This window comes from Xiphophorus hellerii, chromosome 18, assembly GCF_003331165.1.
Source record: "Xiphophorus hellerii strain 12219 chromosome 18, Xiphophorus_hellerii-4.1, whole genome shotgun sequence".
NCBI classification, from domain to species: Eukaryota; Metazoa; Chordata; class Actinopteri; order Cyprinodontiformes; family Poeciliidae; genus Xiphophorus; species Xiphophorus hellerii.
The window spans coordinates 12,904,355-12,929,452 of record NC_045689.1 but is presented as its reverse complement, the minus strand read 5'-3'; the positions used below and the strand labels follow the sequence as shown (position 1 = coordinate 12,929,452).

Here is a 25,098-nt window from a genome sequence, read left to right as displayed (position 1 = left end):
ACAATGCCTACAAGCCCATCCTTTAAGCCCCTCCCTTCCCCTCTCTCCTCCTCCTCCTCCTCCACCATCACTTTTAGATCAGCACTCCTCTCTTCTACATGTTCTCACCCTCCTCTGCCTCCTCCCTTTCAGCCTAGCTCCAGCTAAAGCTGCGGCCCCACCCAAAAAGGCAGCCCCCTTTGATAACTGAGTGGACACCTCCAGCCGGGATTTGCCAAAGCAGTTTCATTTTATTCTGCTCAAATTTACTTTTGCGTTACTTCCCACACCTTTCTCACACACACAGATGAAGAGATGTCTCTTTTCTTTTTGTTTGGCTCCAGTATGAGGAGTGGGGGGTGGGAGGAGGCTTGTCTGCTTTTCAGATTGCGAAGGCTCTCAGTGTGTCAGATTATATGCCTGGATGTGCAGTGCCCAAATTTTCAGGGAAATGCCAAAAGTGCGTTTTCTGGAGCAGCCAGGGAGCAGGTCCTGCCAGCACAGATGTATGAAAGACAGCAGCGATGAGCGCTGATGCATGCAGACACACACACACACACACACCCCTACACATACACATGCACGCTCAGTGCTTTTAGGACACGTCACCCACATCACCAAAACCACCCACCCACCCTCACTCTCTCTTCAACCCCCCCTCGATACCCAGCGCTCTCTGTTCTCATGGAAACACCACACTAGAAGAGCAGAGGAGGAGAAGGAGAGAAGGAAGAAAAGGGAGGAATGATGGCAGGAGGAGGAAGCAAGAAGGCCGGGTGTGGCAGACAGGCGGACTGCTTTTCTCTCTCTTTTTTTTCCCTCCTCTTGTGTCCACCTTTGCACATAGTCTGGTTTAATGAACAGGGACTGGACAAGCACTTCCCCCTATTAGAACCATTAGCATAGAGTGAGGCTTACAGGCGCATGCTCATACAAACACCCACACTCTGTATTTGTATTTCATAACACACATACACACAAAGACACACCGTGGTGTCAAAACTGTCCCCACCCCCGCTCCGACACCAGCAGGCTTCAGCCAAAGACACAGAGACACAATGAGGATGGGAAAACAGGTGGATGAAAAGGAAGAGGGGTGGATGGCGTGAGAGAAAAGAAGGGAGGAGAGAAAGACCTGGAGGCGTTTCCAGTTTACTGAAAAAACTCATCAACTGGCACCACCACGTCTTCCCCTGCCCAGTGGTCACTGCTGTCACACATTCTTGGCAGCACTACATCATCACTTTGTGTAATCATGGTCTGTAGCAGGGACAGTGACACAAGCTGTGTAATAATGCAGGGTTCTGCTGAGTGTGCCTGATCTCGTTTTTACCTCTGCATAGTTATGCACATTCATGCTGAACAGCTGCCAGTTCAGAGTCCTGTATACAAAGCTGATGCACTGGAATAAATGTTAGATATGGCAAATGAAAACAGATGATATTCTGTATTCTGCCAGGATTTCTTGAGACAAAATGAAAAAGGAGGTCAACAAATAAAGTTCACAGAAGAAGCACCAGAAATAGGTATTTTAATAAAGCTAAACAAACAAGAATGCTTGTTTATTTAGCTTTATTAATTTAGAAAGTAATGGAAAAGAAACAATTGTGAATTCAGAATGACATGAGCTGCAATCACACCATTACCAAAAACAGACACAGTCCTGTGGTGACTATTGCCAGGTTTTGTCATCCTTTATATTTTCTCTCATTAGCTCTACAGTTACTGCTCAACCTGACAGAACATCTGCAAACAGATCAACAGAAGATACAGTCATCACAATTTTAAAGCACATCTCCATTTACACTAGCCAAATTTCACACATTGATTTCAGCCCACATGTAAAACAATTATACTTCACGAAATAGACCAGAAATTGAGCAAACTTTTGTTTTGGCAGGTTGAACACAGAATCTCAGTGCCCTGAGCCACAGTTTGTAATGTAAATAATTCTAACTCAAATTGAGACTGGGGCCAGGCAGCATTTCTAAACAGCAGTTTGAATGTATTGCCACAGATTTTCAATTCAATTCAGTTCTGGACTTTGACAGGGTCATTCATACTTTGATATAAACTACTGTTTCTCAGTTTGAGTCACCAGGCACCATTGTCCTGGAAGTTTTAGATGTGTGCTTGTTCTAGAACACCCAAATCAAATTATTGAATAACCTCCTCTTCATTGCTGCAGAATCATATTAAAAGCAAAACCTAAGGCGTACTGTGGTGATATGTGGTGGGTGATAGCGCGACCCACGTTTGGAGGCCTTGAGTCCTCGACGCAGCCGTTGCGGGTTCGATTTCCGGACCGGGCGATATTTGCCGCATGTCCTTCCCCCTCTACTTCCCACTTTTCTGTCAGCCTACTTTCATATAAGGGACACTTGAGCCCACAAAAGACCCCTTGGAGGGGAGAAAAAAAGAAAAGGAAAAAAAAAGCGAAACCTAAAACATGCAGTGCAGTGGTTCCTGAGAACTGGATTCAGAAATATTGATCTAAACCATTGCATTGTAGCCGCGGTTGTATATGGTTGTGTTCCTGCTAGAACATGAATGTGTCTTGTCTTGAAGGATACCACAACTCAACAACCTTATCCAGAACTTGACTGCTGTGTTTCTTGATCATCGTGATGCTATTTGTTCACTAATGTTCTGTAAACAAGTTCTAAGGCCTTCACAGAACATTTGCATCTATACTGAGATTAAACAGATAGACTCAATTCACTAACCAACTTCTAGTCTGGTTGGACAAGATTTGTTTTTCAAGAGTATAAAGTAATTTTTTTCTTTTGAATTACTAGAATAATTTCATTCCACTTTACACTTATGCATTATTTTATGTTGTATTCATCTATATTTACCAAAGATTTGCATCTATGTCAGTCATCATTAGTGCATTTCACTGTTGGTAAAATATTTACAGCATCAGCAGTTCAACATTAAGAAGCAAATCACTTAAAATCAAGTCCCCATTCTGCAAGTGCTGATACAAGTCCTTAGAGAGAACAAATAATAATCAGCTCCCATTTTAAATGAAGAGGGCTGTTAAGAAGAAAAACTCAACAAAAATAATAATCAAAACATTTCAATCCCCAGGAGTCAGAAATCAGGCTGAGGCCGGGGCTGTAGAATCTGTGGAAACCGGGCGAGAGTGTGTGGGTTGGCCTTTGAAAACAGTCCATCTGCCATTGCAACAGATTGGGCTGCAGTTGAGTGAAAACTAACTAAGCAGACATTATAGCTGTTCCTGCTTCCTGAACAACTTGGTATTCTAATGTATGTCCAGTTCTTTGATTGTTTTGTTAATCAGTTGAATCTGCAGCCTTTACCGACCACAGAAATCAATAATGTCACACTGATCGGCCAGCGCTGCCGGGGTGTGTGCTTCGGCAAGGCTTCACACCTGGCAGACTGCACCTCTGGTCACAAAACAAATATGATCAGTTGTACTCTGAGGTTGGCAGAGTAGCCAAAAATTGTAAGTAACTGTTGAGTCACAGTTGCATTATTTCAGTACGTTGGTTATTAAAGAATAATAAAAAAAGAACTAAGTCATATTTGCACAAATGTTACAGAATTATAGTATAACTGGCTGTGCTGTTATGTCAAACTTAATTTTTTCCCATTTCATTTTCACCTCAGGCCATTTCCAATTCCAGTGAAAGAGAGATTTAACATTCAATGTGTGCCCAGCTGAATGCCGATAAAGAGGGTTTGCAAGAGTCTTAAATGAATGTGCATTCCTTTAAAACTTATGAAGCTTGTTTTTGCAATGATTTTAACTAGTTCTATGGTTACAATAGTAATGTTCACATTTAAGGTATTTTAAAGCATTCTGATGTTATTGCATACTTGGAGAATCTTCTAAGGCTGTGGGTGAGAATATCTTAACCCTTGTTAAGGTATTATTCTACACACAACTGCTAAAACTTAGCAGGCGGGGTAAAAAATATTAGTAGTCATGCATCCTTGAATTTCCTCAACACTTAAATCTACTAAATGCATAAATTGACTCTGTACATATAAGAAAACTGCTTACCCATAGTGTCAGCCCTGTGCACTTGTGAGTGCATTCTGTTTGTTGCTTTGTCGATTAACAATGTACCACTTTCCTCGCTGTGATGAAGCTCCTTGTCTGCAGAATGAAAGGTCACTGTGCCTGTGAAAGGCAACGAGGTTCACAAGTAATATGCCAGCTGTAAGCTATATGAAAATATTAAGGCCAGGGCCAATTTCACCTAATTGACCATAACTATTGTAATTGATTAATTTCCTGTAGAATGCTAACGCAAATGTCAGAACTCAAACAGTGCAGATGACCCTGAACTGTGAAATATTTGGCTTTTTAGAGTTGCTAAAGTGGTCATTATCAGCTTATTTATAGTTAGCACTTTGCGTTTTGGTAGTATATGACACATCCCACAAGGACTTTAAATAGATGATTCCAACTAGCGGTGCAAACCAACTCAGCTACACAGACATACAGAAACATTTGCAGAGCGTTGTAACAATAAACAAAATGTGTAGCAGTAACACAAACTCCTCCAAATAAAACAGATACGATGGGTAAGGAGTGTGAATGTATTTTTGTCTGCTGTTTGGACGCCTCGGTCCAGACAACTCAGAAAACATTAGGATTGTCTCAGTATCAGCAAGTTTTAAAATGTAACTAATTATATTTTGTTCTGGAGCTTCTTGCTGGTTGTGCCTCTCCTGAAGTAAATTAAAATTTAATTGCAGCATTAGGATTTCAAATTGAAAAATGTACAGAAATAACATTTGGAGGGAGTTTCACCTTCGGTAACCAGGCACTGGTACATGTCTAAAGCTGAATTTCCTGTGGTGAGGTTGGAGACGGTTTGTGTGTCTGCCGTCATTGTTGTGTCCAACATCTTGTGAATGATGTTCACAGGTTTTGTTGGTCTCTTATTTAAGTTCAAACACTGTGTGATTCAAGCTGCCAACAATACGCAAAGAACTGAACAAAGGAAATTGGATAAATAATTTTACATCAGAAGCACTTCAGCTGGTAAAGAACTACATCATCTATGCATACTTAATAATAGAATAAAGACAGATAACACAAAGGTTTTGAAAACTGAGAAAACTGAGTTTTTCTTCCGTCTTCTCCGAGTGTATATCCACTGTGTGTATCCACTGGAAGAAGAAGACATTGACATTGATGGTGTTATCATACAGCTTTGTAAGTCTGGAGTCCAAATCCTTTAACCTCCAAAACACATTCTCCTCGGAAAATCAAGTCCATCCAGGAAACCGAGGCTTCTTCATTCAATCAATTTTCTTGATTTTCTTTTTCTGACCAACACTAGTAAGCTGTTGCCATGGTAGTTCAGATGAAGCAGGAATAATAATTGTTTCACCATAGCTGTGTGTGAATTATTAAAGCCTAGAGGGCATGAGTGAACTGACTGAGATGCAAAGAAGTCAGAAAGAATAAGGACTGAGTTTTCTTGAGGATTTAATTTTTGTGTTCTCCCTAGGTCTCTTCACAAGAGTCAAAGCCTGCGACCTTACAGTGCAAGAGTCAAATCTGACCTCCAAGATTTGCAGAACTACTCAGCAACATTAGGAAGCAGCTTATTCATTAAAAGTACATACGTTTAGACTCAACTTCAACAACTTGTGTTTACTGATGAAGCACTGCATGTTGTGTTGTCTTTTAGAACTGAGTCTATTTTTAAAATCAATGCTCATTCTCTCACCAAAAAAAAAAGATTATCTCATTAATAATTTATTTAGGTAAAAAAGATGCATCCAGAGCTAAACTGCCACTCAACAGCCCTCAATAAAACACAATAACAAGTACACTGACACAAGGTTGGTGCTAAAATGAAACAGTGAAAGACAGAAAACATGTTAAATAGTCACAGACACAAAGTGAGATCAGTAGAAGTTTTAAATCAAAATGTTTATTCTGTCCTAATCTCAAGCAAATACCAAAAATGTTCCACAGCTACGCAAAGACAAAATGGATGCAGCCGCTCTCTCAGGCAATAAATTAGAAAAAAAAATAAAATAAAATAAAACAAAATAAACTCATCCACATGCTTCACAATAACAAAATGACACAATAGGTAAATCAGAAAGATAAAAATATATATACAGTGCTCGGTTGGCTTGTTTTGTCAGGTTCCACCTGATTTAAGGGTGCTGGGTTTAGTAACTCTACTGCAGACAAAATAAAGTATCTACACCATAACCCACAAAGGAATGAAGGATTTTTGTATCTGTCAGTGCTCAGCTGCTCAGCTCAGCAGTCAAAAGTAAGTCAAATATTTGTGGTAAATATTGGGGTGGATCAATTTCTAAATATGTCTCAAAATAAAAATGAAAAAAACAAAGTAAACTTTATGACCAAATGCCAATCAAGAAGGCCAGTTTTGTTTTCTGTCCAGTGGATGAAGTTTTTAAACAGCTATCACTGTGGATATTAGCACTGAGATTCAACATACTCCTCTTCCCTGGGATGCCTCTTCTGTATACTGTAGTATTCATCCTCTATGTCAGAGTCCTTGAAGAGACCAGAGCAGGGATAGATTAAAAACTTTGTACAGGAAAATTATCAGTATGTCACATATCTTAATGTTCTGCTGTTATGCAATGAGATTATGCAATATGCAATATTTATTTGATGAAGTGGACATATCCATTCAAGTTATTTATGAGCTGAAAGTTATTGTTTTCAAGTGCAACACCGTTAGACGTACCATTAGACACATGTCACAGCAAGTGGTGCTCTTTACGTAGGCTTCCTGTGGGTAGCCACCATTTTCCTCTCTGATGGGAGGAGAACACACAGAGGGTTGTTAATGAAAATAATCACACAAACGGATGTCAAAACATGCACTATGTCACACATTTTAACCTGTGTTTTGTGTGTATAAAATATATCTAAGGTTGATTTTTACCCAGCGCTGATGTGTCTCACTGTCTCTTTCCCTCCTATTACTTTAATATCAAAGCAAGCAACTATATAGCCTAACAGGGCAAAAAAAAAGAGTAGAATTAAAGAAAACACTTAGAGACAAGTTCAAACAAAACGACTATTTGAAGATCTATAAAATGACTATTTTCATGAGTTATCACCACACAAAAAAAAGCGATGCTTTAGTGCCAGAAGCTGTAATTCTTGGAGAGACTGCCTCCAAATGTGAGTCAGTCCCTGCAGACCTTTGTGTTTGAAAACCCTGCTGCTCAGTGCTTTCTCACTAGTCTGGAGTCATAACTGGTGCATATGCTTAACTGTCTTTGCTGTTCACATCATGAACACGCATGTCTGATAAACCCTGACAAAGATTTCCAGATTCTTGCTCCTAAAGAAACAGTGCAGTCCAATCTCTCATGAACTATGGTTGAGTCTGCAATTTTGAGTATCAATTCTCAAGTGAAGACAAATGAAATATTAAATTCTATTAGGAAAAAAGAGCGATCTATTTTTAAAAGGTTATTAAATTGGCAAATAAGTGATGGATAGCTGCTGCCCTGTGCTCTAACTGAATGGATGTTAAGCAGAAAAGAAAAGCTTAAAGCTGAAAGAAAGTTGTGTTCAGTAGTGGGGTTTAAAAACTTACATATAAGGACAAGAGTTGATTTTGTCACAAAACTATGATATGTGTTAAGGCATTTTTAAGGTATTCTTTAAGGCATGTTTAGTAATCGCTTTATTTATTATGCTTAACATTGTGATCTCATTTTATAGTAAATAAAATTTGCAGTTTGAGCTCATAGCCCCGTACCCTGAAGATGAACTAGTTGGAATAGTCCAATAATTTTTCAATTGGAAATTGTCCTTTATTAAGGAACATGCAATAAATACTAGGAATAAACCTGAATGCAAAATACTGAAATAAAAAAAAAAAAAACAAGTTAGGGAAAATATACTTTGGCATAATCTTGACTTAACTCCCTCAAACCCATTACATTTTAAATACATTCATCAAGTACTGTATAACTAAGCTATATTTCTATCCCATAACACATTTAGTGCAGGGGTATTGAGGTCATAATGTCCTTTACGCCCCCCAACCTGTCGCTACATCAAGTTTAATCTTGGCTTTCTGGTATATACTGTAGGTGTGTTTTATAAATTACATTTTTATTACTTATAATCAATTTGATTTTATTTTAACCTAAGCAGGGATTGATCCTACTTCTCAGTAAAGCCATCACATTGTGTTCTAAGTTTTTTTTAAATCTTGTACATATTGTGATATTTTTCAAATATTAATATTTTTCATCAAGGTATATGGAGAGCATCCCATACTGGCCCAATATAGCAATAAAGATACTATGGTGTGTTTGTTTTATTTTTTTTTTCAGTACTTATGTTTTAGGTTTAAGTGCCCCTAAAACACAGTAAAATATCTATCAATCCATCTATCTGACTTTTATTGTTATGCTAAGGTTTATCCAGAATCCCAAGAGTTAAAAAGAAGAGAAAACAGCAGCTCTACTCAGATTATGAAGTCACTGCCTGCCATCTGAAGCCACCTTAGAGATCAATCATGGGAAGACGGTGTTGATTCAAAGCACGTTCCTCCAAGACGCCTGACCTTTCTTAAGCCAAATCTTTAACTTAGACCTCAGTTCTTGCTTAACCTTGGCAGCATTAGCAATCCAGATGTAGAATCTATCATCGCTGAAGGCTGACTTGACTGTCATTATCCCCAAGAGAGCAACATCAGTGATTGGTAGAATAAATTTACTCACCCCTCTGTGACCTCTATCGGTGATCTGTAGGCCTTTGATTGGTTGTGCCGTTTCTTGGGACAAAACATCCGTCCAATCAGGAAGAAGGTAATGAGGCCGGAGGGGAGTAGGATAAAGGCGAGGAGCACAGCAACATCTGAGAAGCGGATGGTCGTAGCTGAGGACAGCAAGAACATTGGGGTCATTAGGTACAAATTACCAAGATGATCATCATCAGCTATTCACAGGAGATTACACCAAGAATACAAAATCATTACAATTCTCTCCTCAGAGAAAAACAAACATTTCAGAAACATATTTAAAACAATTTCACTTCACTGTTTTAGTATAAACAGTTATGACTGTAAACACTGATCATAACTTCATTGACGGGAAGTTTGTGGGCGTCTTTGACCGGGACCACAAACTTCCTGGTTGCCTGGAAACTGCATTCAGACATAAACAACTAAAATGTGAAAAGTTTTCTCGGGAGCTTTAGCAGTGCTGCTACTGCAGGTGCTGAAACACACATGGCAGAGGAGGGTGATCTTCTCCAAATAGATATCCTCAACCTTACCTCAAAGCCAGAAAATTTTGAGCCAGACTGCTTACATTATAGGGCAGCCCAAAGCAAACGAGGCCTAAATGTTTGCCTTAATCTGCTGAATCAATAAATATTTGGCAGGAAGTTGAATTCAAAGGGCTGCCCACCATCATGATTTCCCATCTGTTCCAACTTACCCTTTGGAGTAACTGTCAGAACAGTGTGTGACTTTGGGGAGTCAAAGACATCTGGGGGGTTTGTGACATCACATGTGTATGTCCCATTGTCATTCAGAGTGGCATTGATCAGGGAGATGGAGACGTCCCCACGTGCAGGGGTTCCCTGCCATTTGATGCGACCAGCAAACTGACCACTCTTTGGAAGTTCAGCTTTAGAGGAGAAGTGGAAAAACTGCAATGGAAAAGAAAAGGCAAAAAATTGTTTCATAAAGACCAGGTGGTGAGATAAAGTGTAGCTTGAGCAAAAGCTGTGCACTTTAAATATTTTAATTCACTGTCAAACATAACACCCGAAAATATGGAGTCTACTTATTCAGAGCAAATAAGACCAATTGCTGCAGAATTCAACTTGAGACACTGTATTTGTCCTATTCTGGCAAGGTTGTTCATAAAAAAAAAACAGCTACAGGGAAGGGACATTCATGGTTGTGAAAAATATCTGCACATGTCTGGAAAGCAAAATTTAACTCTCAAGTTGACATTTACCCACATCAGTTTGTTTACAACAACAAACATCATCACTGAGTCACTACTCTGTTATGCCGACCAAGACCTTTTCAAACACTAGAGTACGAGTTTGTTGTATGTGTGTGTGGGAGCAGCGAGGGAGAGAAAAACATGTTTTAGAGTACATTACAGCTGCATGTTGTATGACTAATAAAGTTACACTAAAAAATTTAACTATAAATATAACTGGATTTAAACAAAAAATAGCAGTGATATATGATGCTACGATGATAGATTTGTCCAAATGTAATGAATAAGGACTACAAATGTTTTAAATATTGAAATGAGGGTCAGAAAACTCAAGATTCCTTGATACTATACTCGAAAGCTGGAGCTTAAAACTGAGAGATCATATCCAAGTTCAGCATGTTTGAGTTGCAGGATGAAAATCACCTGACTTCTGAATACTAAGATAATGCACTATTGTTTCCACGTACAAAGCACAATGTGACCATCTACAGTATATTTTCAAAGCAAAGATGAAGTTAGTATTTACTTCTAAGAGCAGCAAGCCAAATTTGTCCATCTGCTCGTGCTTTAAATCTTTGTATTAGCCTTTTTTACCTATTATTGTGTAATTAATGGAATTTAAAACTCAATGTATAAGTGTGACAACAATATTGATGAATATAATCCTGATTATAATATTTTCAATTACCAGACAGCTTTAATTCTCCTAAATCTCACTGCAAGAGTAAACAAAATACTGTTGAAGCAAGCTTCCAAACTTTGCCTACAGGCGACAATGATATGGAGAAACAGTGAAGATAAGGTGACTTTTTCACCCATCACAGAAAAATGTAAGGTATTTCCAGTTAATTAAGGGTATTAAACGTTGGTATAAACCAATAAATCCCCATGAAATCTTCTGAATTATTCACAGTCTAGTCTGGTAACAACTGTAAAGATCAGTTAGTCAAAGCTTTAAATTCATGAACTGATCAAGCCACATTTTAAAATGTAACCAGACTAACTTTCATCCATGTCCCCTAACCTTATGGCAAAATGTTGCCTGATGCAAATTTATGCAGTGGCAACTAGGTGAGTTCAGTAAGGGCAATAAAATTACATCTGTCTAAAGTAAAGGTTACAGCATAGCGTTATACCCCATTGCGCAATATTTCATTTGGCAGCTGGACAGCAGAGACTGTTTTTATGACTCTTTAGTCGATATAACAGAACTAAGGCTAAAAACTCCTGAGACGATCATGATTAGATCTATAATGCTTCCTGAGAGATTTTACTTTTAAAGCTAATGACTAATAAAAACATGACAGTCAACGCAATTTAAAAAAATATCCAGACCTCATTTTTATCACAAAGCCTGAGTTAAAAATAAATAAAACAACAAAAAAAACAAAAACATTTACAATAGGAAATTATGCATTTGTTCCCTAATGAGGATTGGTATAACTTTGTGGTTAAGGATGCCGCAGAGTTCATTTTCACAAATGAACAGGTGCACTGCAGCCTATAATCCTCAACACACTGGCCATTGGCTATGTACTGCATAGTCCTGCTGCCTCTGTCCTCCTTCCATCAAGCTACAACTGAAAAGGTCACTAATGTCACCAAACCTTCAAAAAAAAAAAAAAACTTTCTGAGGTTTTTTTCCGATTTCACCTTACATATTTTTTTATTTTGTGTGCATCCAGATGTGTGTTCAAGGGAACTACGCTTATTATTCATTTAAACACTGTACACAGAAATGATCCAAATAAGATTTTTTTTTTTTTTTAATATTGTGTGTTTAATTCTCTCCATATGCTTATTGTGAGTATTTGAAGCGCTGAATTTTCATCTCTTGATTTGTTAGTAACTACATTCTTTCATCCAGCTTGTTGTTGCTAAAGAACAGTGGTTTAATGGTTAGTGTGAAATTTGGATGTCAGTCTTACTCACAACTATGTGAAATAAACAGGAAACAAAGAGAAAGCTTTTTTTCCTCATCCGATTACCAAGAAAATAGCATTCTGGAGCATTTTAGATCATTATAAGAAAATGGATACCAAAACTGAAGAGAACTGATGAGTATGTAAGCAGATAAATCACACTACTACTGTAGCTCATCGGTCCTGATCTCCACTATGCTAATTAGTAAAGTGAAACTGAGAAACCTGGTATATTTTGGGATTTGTTATTATTTTTTAAACATTGATCCAATTGATACACTCAATAAAAATGCCTGAAACCTTCAGAAGGGAATTAACATAACACAGGCAGAGTTATTTTGTTAATAACATATTTTAATGCACTATTTTGAGCTTTCCTGCATTAATGTTTTTGAAATAAAGATCACACAGCAACATTTCACTTGTAAAGAGTTTGAGTCTCAAGTTTATGTCCACAAGCATGCAAAAGACTGTGAGAAGTATCAACAAGGTTGGTTACACATGGCTTCCCAAATAAAAACCACATAGTGGCAAAAGCAAACACAGAACAATCACAGCCACTGATAAATTTTATGGTTTTACAGCTCTATGTGTATACAAGCTCTACTTTCTAAGAGCCTGACTGCATGCTCATACTGATAAAGCCAATCATCCCTATATACTGAAGCTGGACAGGCCTATACGCAATGAACTAGACCATGACTAAGAATCAACATAGTATTTTAAACCGGGAAGACCTGGATGTATCTAAAAGGTTTAGAAAATAAGCATCCGTTTCTGGCCCAAAGAAGCTTTCACAAGCAGAGTTCAACAGCCAAATACTCCAATTACTATCATTTTCTATAAATATTTGATTGCCTCTCTTCTGCAAAGTTTATTCTCACTGAGACAGAGGTAATTACGCAAGCCACTGAAGCACTGCAGCAATGCTGATTGACACTAAAGCTTCAGCAGCAAATTGATATTTTCTGACAGGTTTTCACATGCTTATTCATGGCCTTTCCCAGTGTGATATACAGCCAGCGTCCCGCGGGCCAATAAACCAAAGAAGCTAATGAAATTGGGAGGAAAGTAATTGAGGGTTTAGAAATAAAAACTAAAAACTTGTAGACTGTGCCATCTGTGGGTCGTATCAAGATTCAGATTCCAAAAAGGCTCCATAGAATGAGCACTAAAAATTCATGAGGATTTATCTTCTTTAACTTTTTAATGGTTGCTAGTTGTTCTGTCCTAAATACTTAGGGAAGACAACTTTGTCTTAAATGACCCAACCAACAGCATGCCACAGCAGCAGAACCACAAAGCATTAGCTTCCATTTAATGCTGAGTGCTCCTATAGGAAATTACTGCATATAGGATTGCAGCTACCACACTATAGAATCTCACAGTCCAAATGCAATTACAAAGAACCACACTTGTGGCCATCTCCAAGTACAATGGAGCTGCTTAAATTATGTGGTGCACTCTTTGTGGACCGGAGAGTGAATGTTAGCCCAAAGTGTGCAGGGTTATAAGACTGAATGCAGTTATAGTTTAGAGTGGCTACATCTGAACTCATTTCAAACAAGACCACAATACAGTAAAGGAAGTGGTATCGGGTTGGGCCGGCCGATATTTACTGTGAAAGCTGCGGACATACACAAATGGTGGAAAGGAACATAAAATTCTCAGCATGGGACTAATAAATCAAACATGCAGGTACAAATGGTGTTCAAATCAAAACTGAATGAAATCAGAATGAAATGCCTTCAGTTATTACCATCACAGCTTGTGTACTGATAGGCTCCAGAATGAGATCACACTAGAATGCAAATAAAGTAACCTGTTATTCGAACAAGTCACTTTCCTGTATGTTAAGTAGCTCCTGATATTTTTTTATCTATATGTAAATATGATCTGTATGCTTTTGGTCTGTATGACTCATAAAGACATTTATTCAGTGAAAATACTACATTTTTTGTTCAAGGCTGAAAATATGGAGAATATCAAACCAAGCTAAGAAAATCAATCCCTATTTTAAGCACCAAATGAACCATTTTATGTGTTCCCAAGAGGCCACCATGCTTTTCAGACACAGCAAATAGGAAAAGTCAAAATTAGTAACTTATTGGTCTGATAACATATTCAGCTAGCATGAAAATACATTCAGTTCAAAATAAAATTATTGGAATAATATTGGAATCAGATTTTCAGTTCAAAAGTATACAGCCTGCTGCATCCCCTTCAGAGCAGACAAGGTCATGATGCTGGTAGGTTGATTTCTAACAAAAACAACATGTAGAGGTGAGGTGTTGATTCTGTTCTGCGAGAGCTCTCATATTTTCTAGCACTTAGATCTACTGATTTCCTGGTGCATGTTGCTTCTTTAATCTAGGAAAGTACTATTAAAATTTTTAACATTGGCTCAAAATAATTTGACTCACATGCAGTTATTCTGCAGCATGACAACCCTGAGTAGGCTGATGGTAATTCCCTGATACCCTGCCTTTTGTTTCAGCATTCTAAGAAGTTGATAAGGCCAGCTAAATTACTACTTGGGTTCTTTTGCCAACACCATGAAATCAGATTTAGTTAACTAAACATTTTACATCTGACTGTTTTTATTTTTATTTTAATGGTGACAGAAACATCTGAAGGTCATGGATTATTTTAACACATTACAATACACATCCTTTTTAAGAGATATTTTGAACTTTACACTCAGAGCAGAGATAATTAAGTCAATTAAGAAAAGAATGAAATATCTTAGACTTGGACATCTCGCTATCTGGTAGCTGACAGTGCATTGAAAAGTCATGAAGAGTTTGGAGGGCATCTGTGAACCAGCTTGTTCAGGTTGAATATCAATTTAAAGAAAAAAAAATGAAATACTGAATAATATTGTCATTTTAGAAATGGACAATGGTGGGAGTTTTATGACCCTATCAATCAAAATATCAGACAACAAAAAGTCTAGCAACAACCTCTGCATAACATAGAAAGTTCCATGATTTTTAATTTATGTAATACTCACTCTTTAAACTTGCACTGCCTTAATACTGAGCCAAGTGTCTAAGTGTCAATAAAGCAGAATGTCAATAAAACTACTCTCAACTTGTGCTTGGTCCATTAGTTTGTCAAGTATTATGCTTGAGAACACAACAACAGTACATGGGTTTTTAATATGGTAAGGAATTATATAAGTAGGTTCTCAAATACTCACCACCAGTGATGAACCTCCAGTCTGTGGTGTATAGGACCAGCTAACACGCATTTTACTTGTTGGGTTTGCTGTAGAGGTAAAAGTGCAGGGCAACTTAACCGTATCCCCTTTAGTTGCATGGAGCTCTGGTGGAGTGGTCACTATGATGGAGGAAACTTGGGAAAGGCCTGGAGAAGAGATGAAGCCAAGTAAGCAATTGAAAATATGATACAAGCTGATTCATGTCTTCACGAGTTCCACAGAAACTGAAGTGGAGAACTAGAACAAAAAAAACACACTGCGAGTGGTTTTTCCACCCACTTTTATACGAAAAACAACTGATATCAATCAAGAAATGTTGCAATGTTGTCACTTTTGTGATTGTCACAAAAGTGACAGGACAGCAAGGCTCTCCTGGTACACATAACACTGAGTGACACATTAATACAAGTTTCTCACCAGCTGCTCTTCTTGCATTTGACAGACATGTTCATCATCTGTCCATCAGACCTTTAACAGTTATGAGTTTCTTAACATGTATCTTTATACCCACCAGTTCACTGAGGATATTAAGTGAATATAGAGATAACATAAGCAGAACTATTTTCTCATGAAAAGGAAATGAAGCAGAGGACTCTTGAAAGAAGAAACACTCTAAATCTCAGTGATATGATGGATGCTGCTAATGTGGTAATTAGAGGTATCGCAGGAATCTTGGCAGGTCCTCTGTGGTCTTTGCACTGACACAAAGTTTCTAAATGTTGTGATAAAAAACAAAAGCTAGAAAGTAAAATTGTGCAGAATAATAAAATTTCACAGCCCCACGAATGGAACAAACACCTACCTCTGTATTTAGATGCAATATATTTAGTTAATTTTAAATGACTACTTTTTGAAATCGTTATATTTTTGCTCAGAATATCACCATCACAATGGGTTGAATTCATTAGTATAAATGCAACAGTTGTTGATTTTTGTTAACTATCTGATTTAGAGCTGTAGTAGAGCTGTATGACATAAACAATATGTTTTTTGACATATTAATTAAAACTGTCACCATGATTTAACAGAATAACAACCAATCAGAGCCAAGAGGAAGGTCATGGTGCTGCCAATCATCATTACTTACTGTAGCTTTAACTACCACTAATTTATTATAAACTAACAAATTAAATAATTTCTGTAGTGGCTTGGAAAATATTCATACCCCATAAGCTTTCTTTTTCAAACAAAAATGTCAAGAGTGTGCTGTGGATTTATATTCAGCCCCCTTTTCATGTGGGGTTACACGAGTAATCTAAACTAGTAAAATACACCTGTGTGTAATTTATTCTTAGTCTGCAAAGAAAAAATGGGGTCTGGTGTGAATTACATTGATTTATTTGCAAAAGGTTCTGTATTAACGCAGGCAGGCTGAGTACAAATACAAACCACAAATTTAATGAGAGAGAAAACAGTACATTTTTCTTCAAAAATCTCAAATACTTTAAATATAAGCTTAATATGACAAATTTTGAAAAGGTTACTGGTTAATTAAACTTTAAATAAGTAAGGCAAAAAATAAAACAACCTCAGATTTATCCAAAAAAAAAAAACACAACAGTTGGTGTACATAAACAGCATTCATTGGCAATGTGAATGTTATTGTAACCACCCAAAATAACGCAATACAGAAGCTAAACAGTCTGAATTAGTACTCAGTGCTAATGACTGTTTATGTCCCATGTAAGTTATTTACAGAGAGCTTTTGTTGGAAGGATGTTTTAGAGTATTTTAAACACTTCCTAATCCACACACAGAGTCCCTGCGCAGAAGCCTGGCTCCTCCTGAATTTACCACCGTAGGCCTGTTGTTATTATGCAATACTATCCCACCCAAATACTGTCATTTAAATTAATATTCTATTTACTGTTATTTTATGTATTGACCTTTCAACATAAATTTAGCGTCTTAAATTGATTAATGGTGTTTCCTTATTTTCTAAAAATAAGACCCACACTATACTATATTGTACTAAAAATAGGTACCATAAAAAGCAAACTTGTACCTGCACTATTGATATAAGTATGACTCGCCAAGACAAAGCATTTCTCTAATTAAGTAATGACTAAATAAGCAGCTTTTAAGAGCAAATATCTACGTATTTAACCGCCTGACGCTGTTGAAATATTCACTGCGACACGACACCGGATCTCAGGCCCTACTTACCGAAAACGCCAAACAAATACAGCAACACAACTACATTTAGAGCTGTCCTTCTTGCGTCCACTCGACACATAATTGGATTAGAAACTGGATCTACTCCGGTGACGATAGAAAAAAATCCTCTAAATTGCCTCAAAACTTCGGTAAATTTCCGTCCATAGTATGTTTCGTCTTGAGTCAGTTTTTTTCCCCCTCCGCCTGTCTGAATACCTGTCGGACAGGTGGATCAGGAAGTAGGAGCTCTCCGTGCGTAAGACCAGACAACACTTTGGGAAAAAGAAAAAAAGATCAGCCAACGCTGGCAAACATGTTGAATAAAGGAGACAGACAGCTCGAAATTTACGCCGAAGGAAAAAAAAAGTCACATTCCACCATAAGATACAAAGTCCAACACGACTGTTTTTAAAAAAAAAAAATAGATTAAAAACTGTAACCAGAAGTTAATTTGGTTAAATACATTTTAAATTAGATAGCTGCGCTATTTTCATTGAAAGACATAGCACAAAATAAATAAATAGTACAAATAATTTGGATTTCGATAACAACGTGTGCTATTGGAAAATGCAGAAGCTTGTCTGAATATGTCTTTATTTCACATATGTATGCTTTGGTTTTTTGAATTGATTTAGGCTCTTAGTTTGACACTAAGTATTCAAAAAGCTTTCAAAGCAGACCTGGTCTAAATCAGAAGCGAACTAAGCAGCTGCTTACTTCCTTCCTCAAACCAGCAGAGGGTCTCCAAGAGCATTCCATTTGTCCCAATTTCATTTACTTATTAAAGTCAGAGTAATTTGTTACTAGAACAACAATACTGAACAGCACCTCTAAAATGGTAAATCACGGGTAATGACAAGTTATTTGAAATTCATTTCAAGTATTATTATAAACTAACAAATTAAATAATCTTGATTAACTTTTTGAAAGAATATGATGGTGACCCGGATGCAGTATTACCTCATAGGCTCTAGTATCCATAGCATTTATTCAATATCAAAAAACATGTTAGTTTCAAAACTTTATACCAGGTGTTACCAATAATCAAATAATCAGATGAAGTGTCATTCAAGCAATCTACAATTAGTCGTAGAGTTAATTACTGAAATAGATTACCTGACGTTACTTTGCAGCTATAAGCTTTGGTGATACTTACAGTGGATCTGTTCTGCATAAAAGACTCATCATCATATATGGATGATATATAGGGAATATTACTTGAGCTATGGTGATTTATGGTAGCTGGATGAAATCAAAATGAATTATATTACAACACTCTTAGAAGCAAACACATTTGGTTTTAAATTGAACCCAAACTTTCTTTACTGTAGGCTCTATAACCATGCATATGCCCTCATATGAGCCCCTGTTTGTAGTCCTCATCTCCCTACCCAACCTCTATACATAAAAAAATGCAGATGATCTGTTGGGACAAACTCCTCTTCTTTCCCTGTTCCCAATCTCCTGGTCCTACTGATGTAATTATGTCTAAAGGGAGAAGGTGTTTTCTTTCCCCAGCCTTTGTTAGTTTACTTTCTCAAGGGGTGTAGTGCTTCATCTCTCTACTACTGCATGAGTTTCTTCAAAAATCCTTTGAAGTATATATGTATATATTTTTATTTGGTCTCTGTAGTCAATTTCCTTCTTACATCCATCATGTGTTTCTAATCTGAAAAAGGAATCATTTCATGGCACATCAAAGAATATGCAAGGATAGCATCTTTTTGTACATTGACCCTGACATGCTCTGCACTTTTATGGACTTATAATGAATTGTCAGCCTACACAGGAAACTAATGCTGTGAAATTTATTATATGACAAACAACCGGGAAGGGAAAAAATTTGTACAATACATTATTCCCGAAGTAGGCATTTCCAGTCCTAGTACGCTGATGTCTTGCATGTTTCAGTGGAACTGCTTCTGTGTACCTCATTTAAGCATTTGATTTATTCCTCATCTTGTCTGAAGTTCTACTAGATACTGCAGATTTCTTATTCAAATCATATAGATACAAAGTGAGAAAGAGATAAAACATTCACAACTTCACTGAAAACTTGAACTGCACACCCCTGAATTAATTTACTAATTTTTTTACTGCATAACTAAAATAACCAGCAGAGAAACCAAGACTCGCCTTACAAGGACACTCTTCAACTCATTTTAGGGCATCCTGATGAGTTCCTAGGTCAGGAAAACGAGCACCGTCCCTTCAATGAAGTTTGGGTCTAGCATGGGTTCTCCTTCCAGTTGAATGTGCCCAGAAAACCTCCATAACATATGAGGTATTTTTATTTTTAGATGTCCAGTCTGGCAATGTAGCACTCAGAATTGTTGCTGCGAGCCAAGGAGAAGCACAACAGATTTACTATCAGAAGTGGAGCAGTGTGACTTCTGCTGTATTGAAATGGTTAAAATTGCTGATTTTAACCATTTATTAAAAATTGCTTAGGTTTATTTCAAATACAATGTACATGTAGACAGTAACAAAAAGGGGAGAGATAGGGTACAAAGATAAAAGGGATTGAAGGAAATAAAAACACTATAGAGAAAGGATAAAAATAATACATGAAAACAGATATCTACTTCTTCTTTTGCATAAAGTGACTAATAAAACAGATAACCACAAAACCACAGCAACAAACGCCATATATATAACAACATCACTGAAAAGTACACGGTACTAATTAATGAAAATGTATTTAGTGGCAACCACAGCCCAGTATAATGTCTTTGGAAACGCCTAAAATTAAACATGCAGGTGTGGGCGAGTGCGTGCGTGTGTGGGTGTGTGCGTGTGTGTGTGTGACCTCAGTGGTTGTGTTATGATACTTAAGGATAATAACACACAATTTGTGTCAAAAAGATCAGCTGTAAACTTTTCTAGATCTATAAAATACATGTGGACCAGCAATCAAACTTCTATGGCCCCCTTAGGAATGCTGTGGGGTAAAGGTTGCATTCACTCTTTCATTACTAGGATGGATGAGCAAATTAGATGTTTGAATCCAAAGTTTAGTAATCAGTTGTCTCCTTTTTCCAGCTGCCTCAAGCAGTGGTGTCCAGATGTGTCCCTGCTCCACATGAACTGAATTAATTCTCTCAGTTACCTTTTCAGTGTGTCCTCAAGTTGTGCAGAGGCCTTACAATGAACCATTTACAAATCCAGGGTTGTTAAATCAGGAAAACACCTCAATATGCTGAACAATGGCCCCTAAGGGCTCATGTAGGACAGACAGCACTGCCACAGAGTAAACCTAAGGAAAATTACCAAGGGAGTGACACAGTAGGGGTTTGGTCCTTTTGTTTAAACAAAAAATAAAGGAGTAAGAGGTTAGAAAATGAATTCCAGTGAGCAAGGGATCACACTTCCCAGTAAAGGAGCATTGAATTTTAACGAAGCATTCTTTTTTTACTTAATGACAGAATATGCTCACAAAAGTGTGCTTCTTAGGTTGTTACCTCTTTTGTCTAAATTAAACACCTTACTGCATTATAATGCTGTATAAAATAGGTGTGTTAATGAATGCCAAACTGTTCCTTTTTGCATCATTAACTGTAAATCAGGACGATGACAAAATCAACACACAGCAAATGCAGGTATGTTGCTCATCTTTAATCAGAATATATGACATAATAGTTTCCAACTTCCTTTTTTGAGCTGGTGGTAATGGTATGGTATAGTAATGGTAATGGTAATGACCCATGAAGTGTCACATCTTTCTAAAGAAAGATTTGGAATCTGTTTCGCAGTCTGGTACCTCTTACCTGGTTATGCAAACACACCATTATATCATGTGACACATTGTGTGTACGAATAAAAGGGTTCTCTGTTTGGCTACAGTCACAGGTTCTCAGTTACAGCAGCAGTCCCCTCATTGACAATCAGGGCTCTGCCCTGCTCACTTACTTTCTGGCGTCTCTGAACAACAAGAAACTTCTTTTTTTGCTGTCAGGTGATTTAAATTTCTGGGCACCAAAAGGTAGATGCAACCATTGTCTGCTCCCCCTAAAATGTAGAAGCTTTTCTGTCTTTTGGTTGCTTTAAATGCACTGAAAAGGCAATGACATACTGTCCAGTTCATGTCTTTTATTTAAGGTTTCACATACACAAGTATTAACTTCTCAGTAAGGAACACAGACAAGTGAGACTGGATTGCACAAGAGTTTAGAGATTCTTAGCTGCACAATGCCCTATGAATAAAGCCGTCTCCCAACCTTTAAATGAATGCCAAACATTACCTGAACATTTGTCTTTGCATGTTAAGGTGCACCCCCTAATAGAAATCTCAGTCTAACATTGAGTCATATTTTACACGCCAGTGAGGCAGCTATAATTTCTCTGTGAAACATGTCCTGCCAAGCACCATATTTGTGTGTGTTACGTGTGGTTAGGCATGAGCAAAGGAATTTAATATGATTGCTGTGCCAGGTACAACCCAATGCAAGGTGTGGAGAGCAAAGAAAAATGACTGGTAAGTCTTAAGCACAGATTTACTTTATAAACAGACTGTAATTTCCTTCTGTCTTGATTTCTATTACTTCCCTTATCATACTGATCTGACATTAGGTTGGCTCTTTTTAGGACATGTTTAATCATGGTTGCCATAGCAAGTACACTACATTGGAAAATGCTGAGTCACAAAGCAAAAGTATTTCAAAAACATATCTCCCAGGAGTTTCAACATGTTTCTGCTACAGACTTCAACAATAAGCTTCACTGGAGTCACAAAAATAAATCTGTGTATTTACAGTGCGATAAAAAAGTTGCAGTTTGGTCTTTTTTTATTTCAGATGTTTAAGCAAATTTTGGAAGCAGAAAAAAGCAAATGATGTAAACACAAAATCCAGTTTTCAGATAATAATAGCACTCATTTATGAAAAAAGTTACCAAACCAACCTGGAAAACCATGTCAAATCTTGAATTAACTGAAAATAAAACATTTTTTGAAAGCTGATTTCAATCTTTCTTCAATCTCTGTCTTAAGTCCAGGCCAAACATGATGAATCATGTTGACATCTAGAAAAAGGACCTGACAACAGGAAGTATGGTAAAAAATAAAAATAAAAAATCTCAAAAAGCATATCATCTCAAAAAAAAAAAAGAAACAAATCAAGAACAGATGAAAACCAAAGCCATTGACAGCGATCAGTATAGAAAGGGCTACAGTGTCATTTATAAAGATTTGGGACTCCACTGAGTCACAGCAAGAGCCATTATTTACAAATGGAGAAAGCAGGAAGAACCTTCTTAGATGAGGCCTGCCAAAGACAGGAGCTCATCAGCAACTCATTGTATTTTGTAGTCTTCTCTCACTTTTTGAACTGGGTTACATGGAGAATATACCAAATGTATACCAGAGGTGTTGCACACACAAGGCAAACTTAAATACTTGCATTTATCAAACTCAATTCTTACATTGTCTAATTGTGCAGTTTGACCTCGAATAGTAACAGTGTGTTCCTTTTTAGAAACAATTGTGTTGCTAGTCACATGTTAAATTGCCAGAGTCGTCAAAACACCACACAAAAGATTCTAAAAAGATTTTAAAAGATTGTAAGCACATCAAAACTGTAATTCTGTACTTGCAACTTTTTTGTTGTGTGGTTCTGTGAAGTTATAATATATCTTATGTTAAAATTTCATAGTTATACAAAAGAGAGTTTAAAAAAATTCTAAATTGTGGGTGGCAATTACTTACTGAAAGTGCATCATCACAATTTTGTCTATTCGCTTTTACAAATTAGCAAATTTGTAAAAGCGAACGGTTTTATTCATAGGGTATTGTGCAGCTAAGATTATTCCAAATAATCATTTTACAAAACAAAAGGCAAGACATTACTTGAAGAAGTAATGTCCTTTTAATTATTGACTGAATTAGAAATCTGTAACATTTTGGAAAATTGGTTCTTATCAGTTACCATATTGACAGATAATTTAATAATTTAGAATAAAATGTCAGACTGAAAGAGTGTTGCCACTCAAAATTCAGTCTTAGACAAATTGAACTCATCTAATGTTTTGCTGTTTAAAAAAATTAGACCAAAAGCACCATGAATAACAATTTTGTTGTTTATGACAGACTGCGCAAGCAGAAAAAGATATGGCTGGGGATGCAGGATCTCTAAAGTTTCTTTGGCATGTTGAGCTACTTGTAGCATAGCCACAAAGAAAATTCCAGTAGTAAGGAATAAACACACATGGCTTGAGTAAAATGACTATCAGTCGATAAAAAACGTTGTTTGTATCATAGGCTCCATGGCCTTCATGGCCAAGCCAACAGATTGCAGTCTTGCGGGTTAGCCCAAATTAACTTGGTCAGAGGTTTGTTTTCTACAGGCTGATGGTGAAAACAGCTGCACCCAAAATCTCCTTCTCAGCTTAAGTCCTAGAAACAAACATAACTATTAGCAGGAGCTATGCATAGCTAGCGCAAGTCAGCTTGGAAATCTGGGGAGCTAATTTTTACATCAGCAGCAGTTGTTGATGCTGTTGGCTTGTCAACCGCAGTCTTGAGGAACCTGTAATTATAAAGTTTCTTCTTCAGAGTTCTGAATAAAACCAAAGTCAAGGTTTATTTCTTTGGCAAGGAAGCATAACTATTTGATGCACAAATCAGTGACATGTAACTTTAGATCTTTAGCTCCTTGGACCTTCCTCCTCTAGCAAACGAAGGATTCATGTGACACACTTTGTCGTCTCCAATATATCAGCACCACGGGAAGAGAACGTCTTTGTTCTATTTGTGGTGTTTTAAGGATCATGACATCACAGAGTTTCCTTCATGAACCTCCTCTTCCTGCTCTTGGAGCCAGAGTAGGTTACTATTCAAAGTATTGTTGAAGTAAAAGGTTACACTAGCCTTATGTCTTGAGTCCTTTATGTCTGGAGGTTCAGCACGGAGCCTGCACAAAGCATGGATTTTGGTTCTATAGCTTATTTACATTTTACTGAGAGACTCAGTTGGGCCAAATGCTTTCCCTGCAGAAAAACACTTTTTGCTGTGTTTCAAATTAATGTGTAGCAGTATGAAAAAGAATCATTGTTTCATAATGCACAAGCTCTGATTGTTTCTATTGAAGTACAGGAAAAAAAAGTCAAACTGTTTAACTGGAATAGTGTTAATACAGCGATGATTGCTGAGCTATTTTCCAAAGTGTATAAAGAGACACCAGCTGATGCTTTCGTCATAAAACTACATCATCCAGCAGGTTTAATGTTTCATCAATTTAGCACAGGAAAATGTTTTTCTTAGCTTAAATAAACAAGCATCCCCCCGCCCCCACACTGGCTTTTTCTTGAGCGTGACTGAAGCCTTCTGTCTGTATAATTCTGCCCACATTCAAGGTCTGTCATTCAGTAACTAAAGCTGCACCCACAGGGGCAGACTTTGATCAATACACACAGATAGACTCAAACACGAGCTAATAAATGGAACCACGTATTCACAGTCATGAACAGTCAAGCATTCAACAATGAAACCCAGACAGGAATAACAGCAGAGTTAGCATTGTGAATGCACAATAAGTTATTCACTACTGCCATGCTTACAGGTAAGCATGTGAAGAGCTTTGCAGACAGACAAGTCATGATTACACAAATGGATACAGTGCATTAAATATACAAAGCATGTGGCTGAACGGTATTATTTTGTTACATAATGAATGAGCACTTTCAAATAGTTTCACAGGATTATTTTTTATGAGACACTCAATTGAAGACTGTTGGAATTAAAATAAGGCAATGCAGAAAAGATTTAAAGGCTTTTTATTAGAAAAACTTTTTCTTTATAAAAGCTCTATTACAAATACAAATGTAACATTTTCTTATAAATCTAAAACACTTTGAATA

At 37.1% G+C, this 25,098-nt stretch overlaps 2 protein-coding genes across 2 annotated transcripts in view; both read right to left on the bottom strand.

Annotated features, from left to right (window-relative positions):
* Positions 1 to 5,884: 5,884 nt before the first annotated feature.
* Positions 5,885 to 17,567, bottom strand: mpzl3 (myelin protein zero-like 3). Its single transcript, XM_032545853.1, has 6 exons — positions 17,257 to 17,567; positions 15,070 to 15,236; positions 9,427 to 9,640; positions 8,707 to 8,863; positions 6,705 to 6,774; positions 5,885 to 6,508 (listed from the first exon to the last, which is right to left on the bottom strand). Exons 1-6 carry the CDS (start codon positions 17,324 to 17,326, stop codon positions 6,428 to 6,430), a joined length of 759 nt encoding a protein of 252 aa, XP_032401744.1. The 5' UTR covers positions 17,327 to 17,567; the 3' UTR covers positions 5,885 to 6,427.
* A 4,255-nt stretch (positions 17,568 to 21,822) lies between these two features.
* Positions 21,823 to 25,098, bottom strand: part of LOC116707824 (myelin protein zero-like protein 2) — a 28,619-nt gene continuing 25,343 nt past the window's right edge. Inside the window, exon 5 of the mRNA XM_032545449.1 lies at positions 21,823 to 22,279. Coding sequence (XP_032401340.1) covers positions 22,267 to 22,279 — 13 coding nt within the window. The 3' untranslated portion in view covers positions 21,823 to 22,266. The remainder of the gene's footprint in view (positions 22,280 to 25,098) is intronic.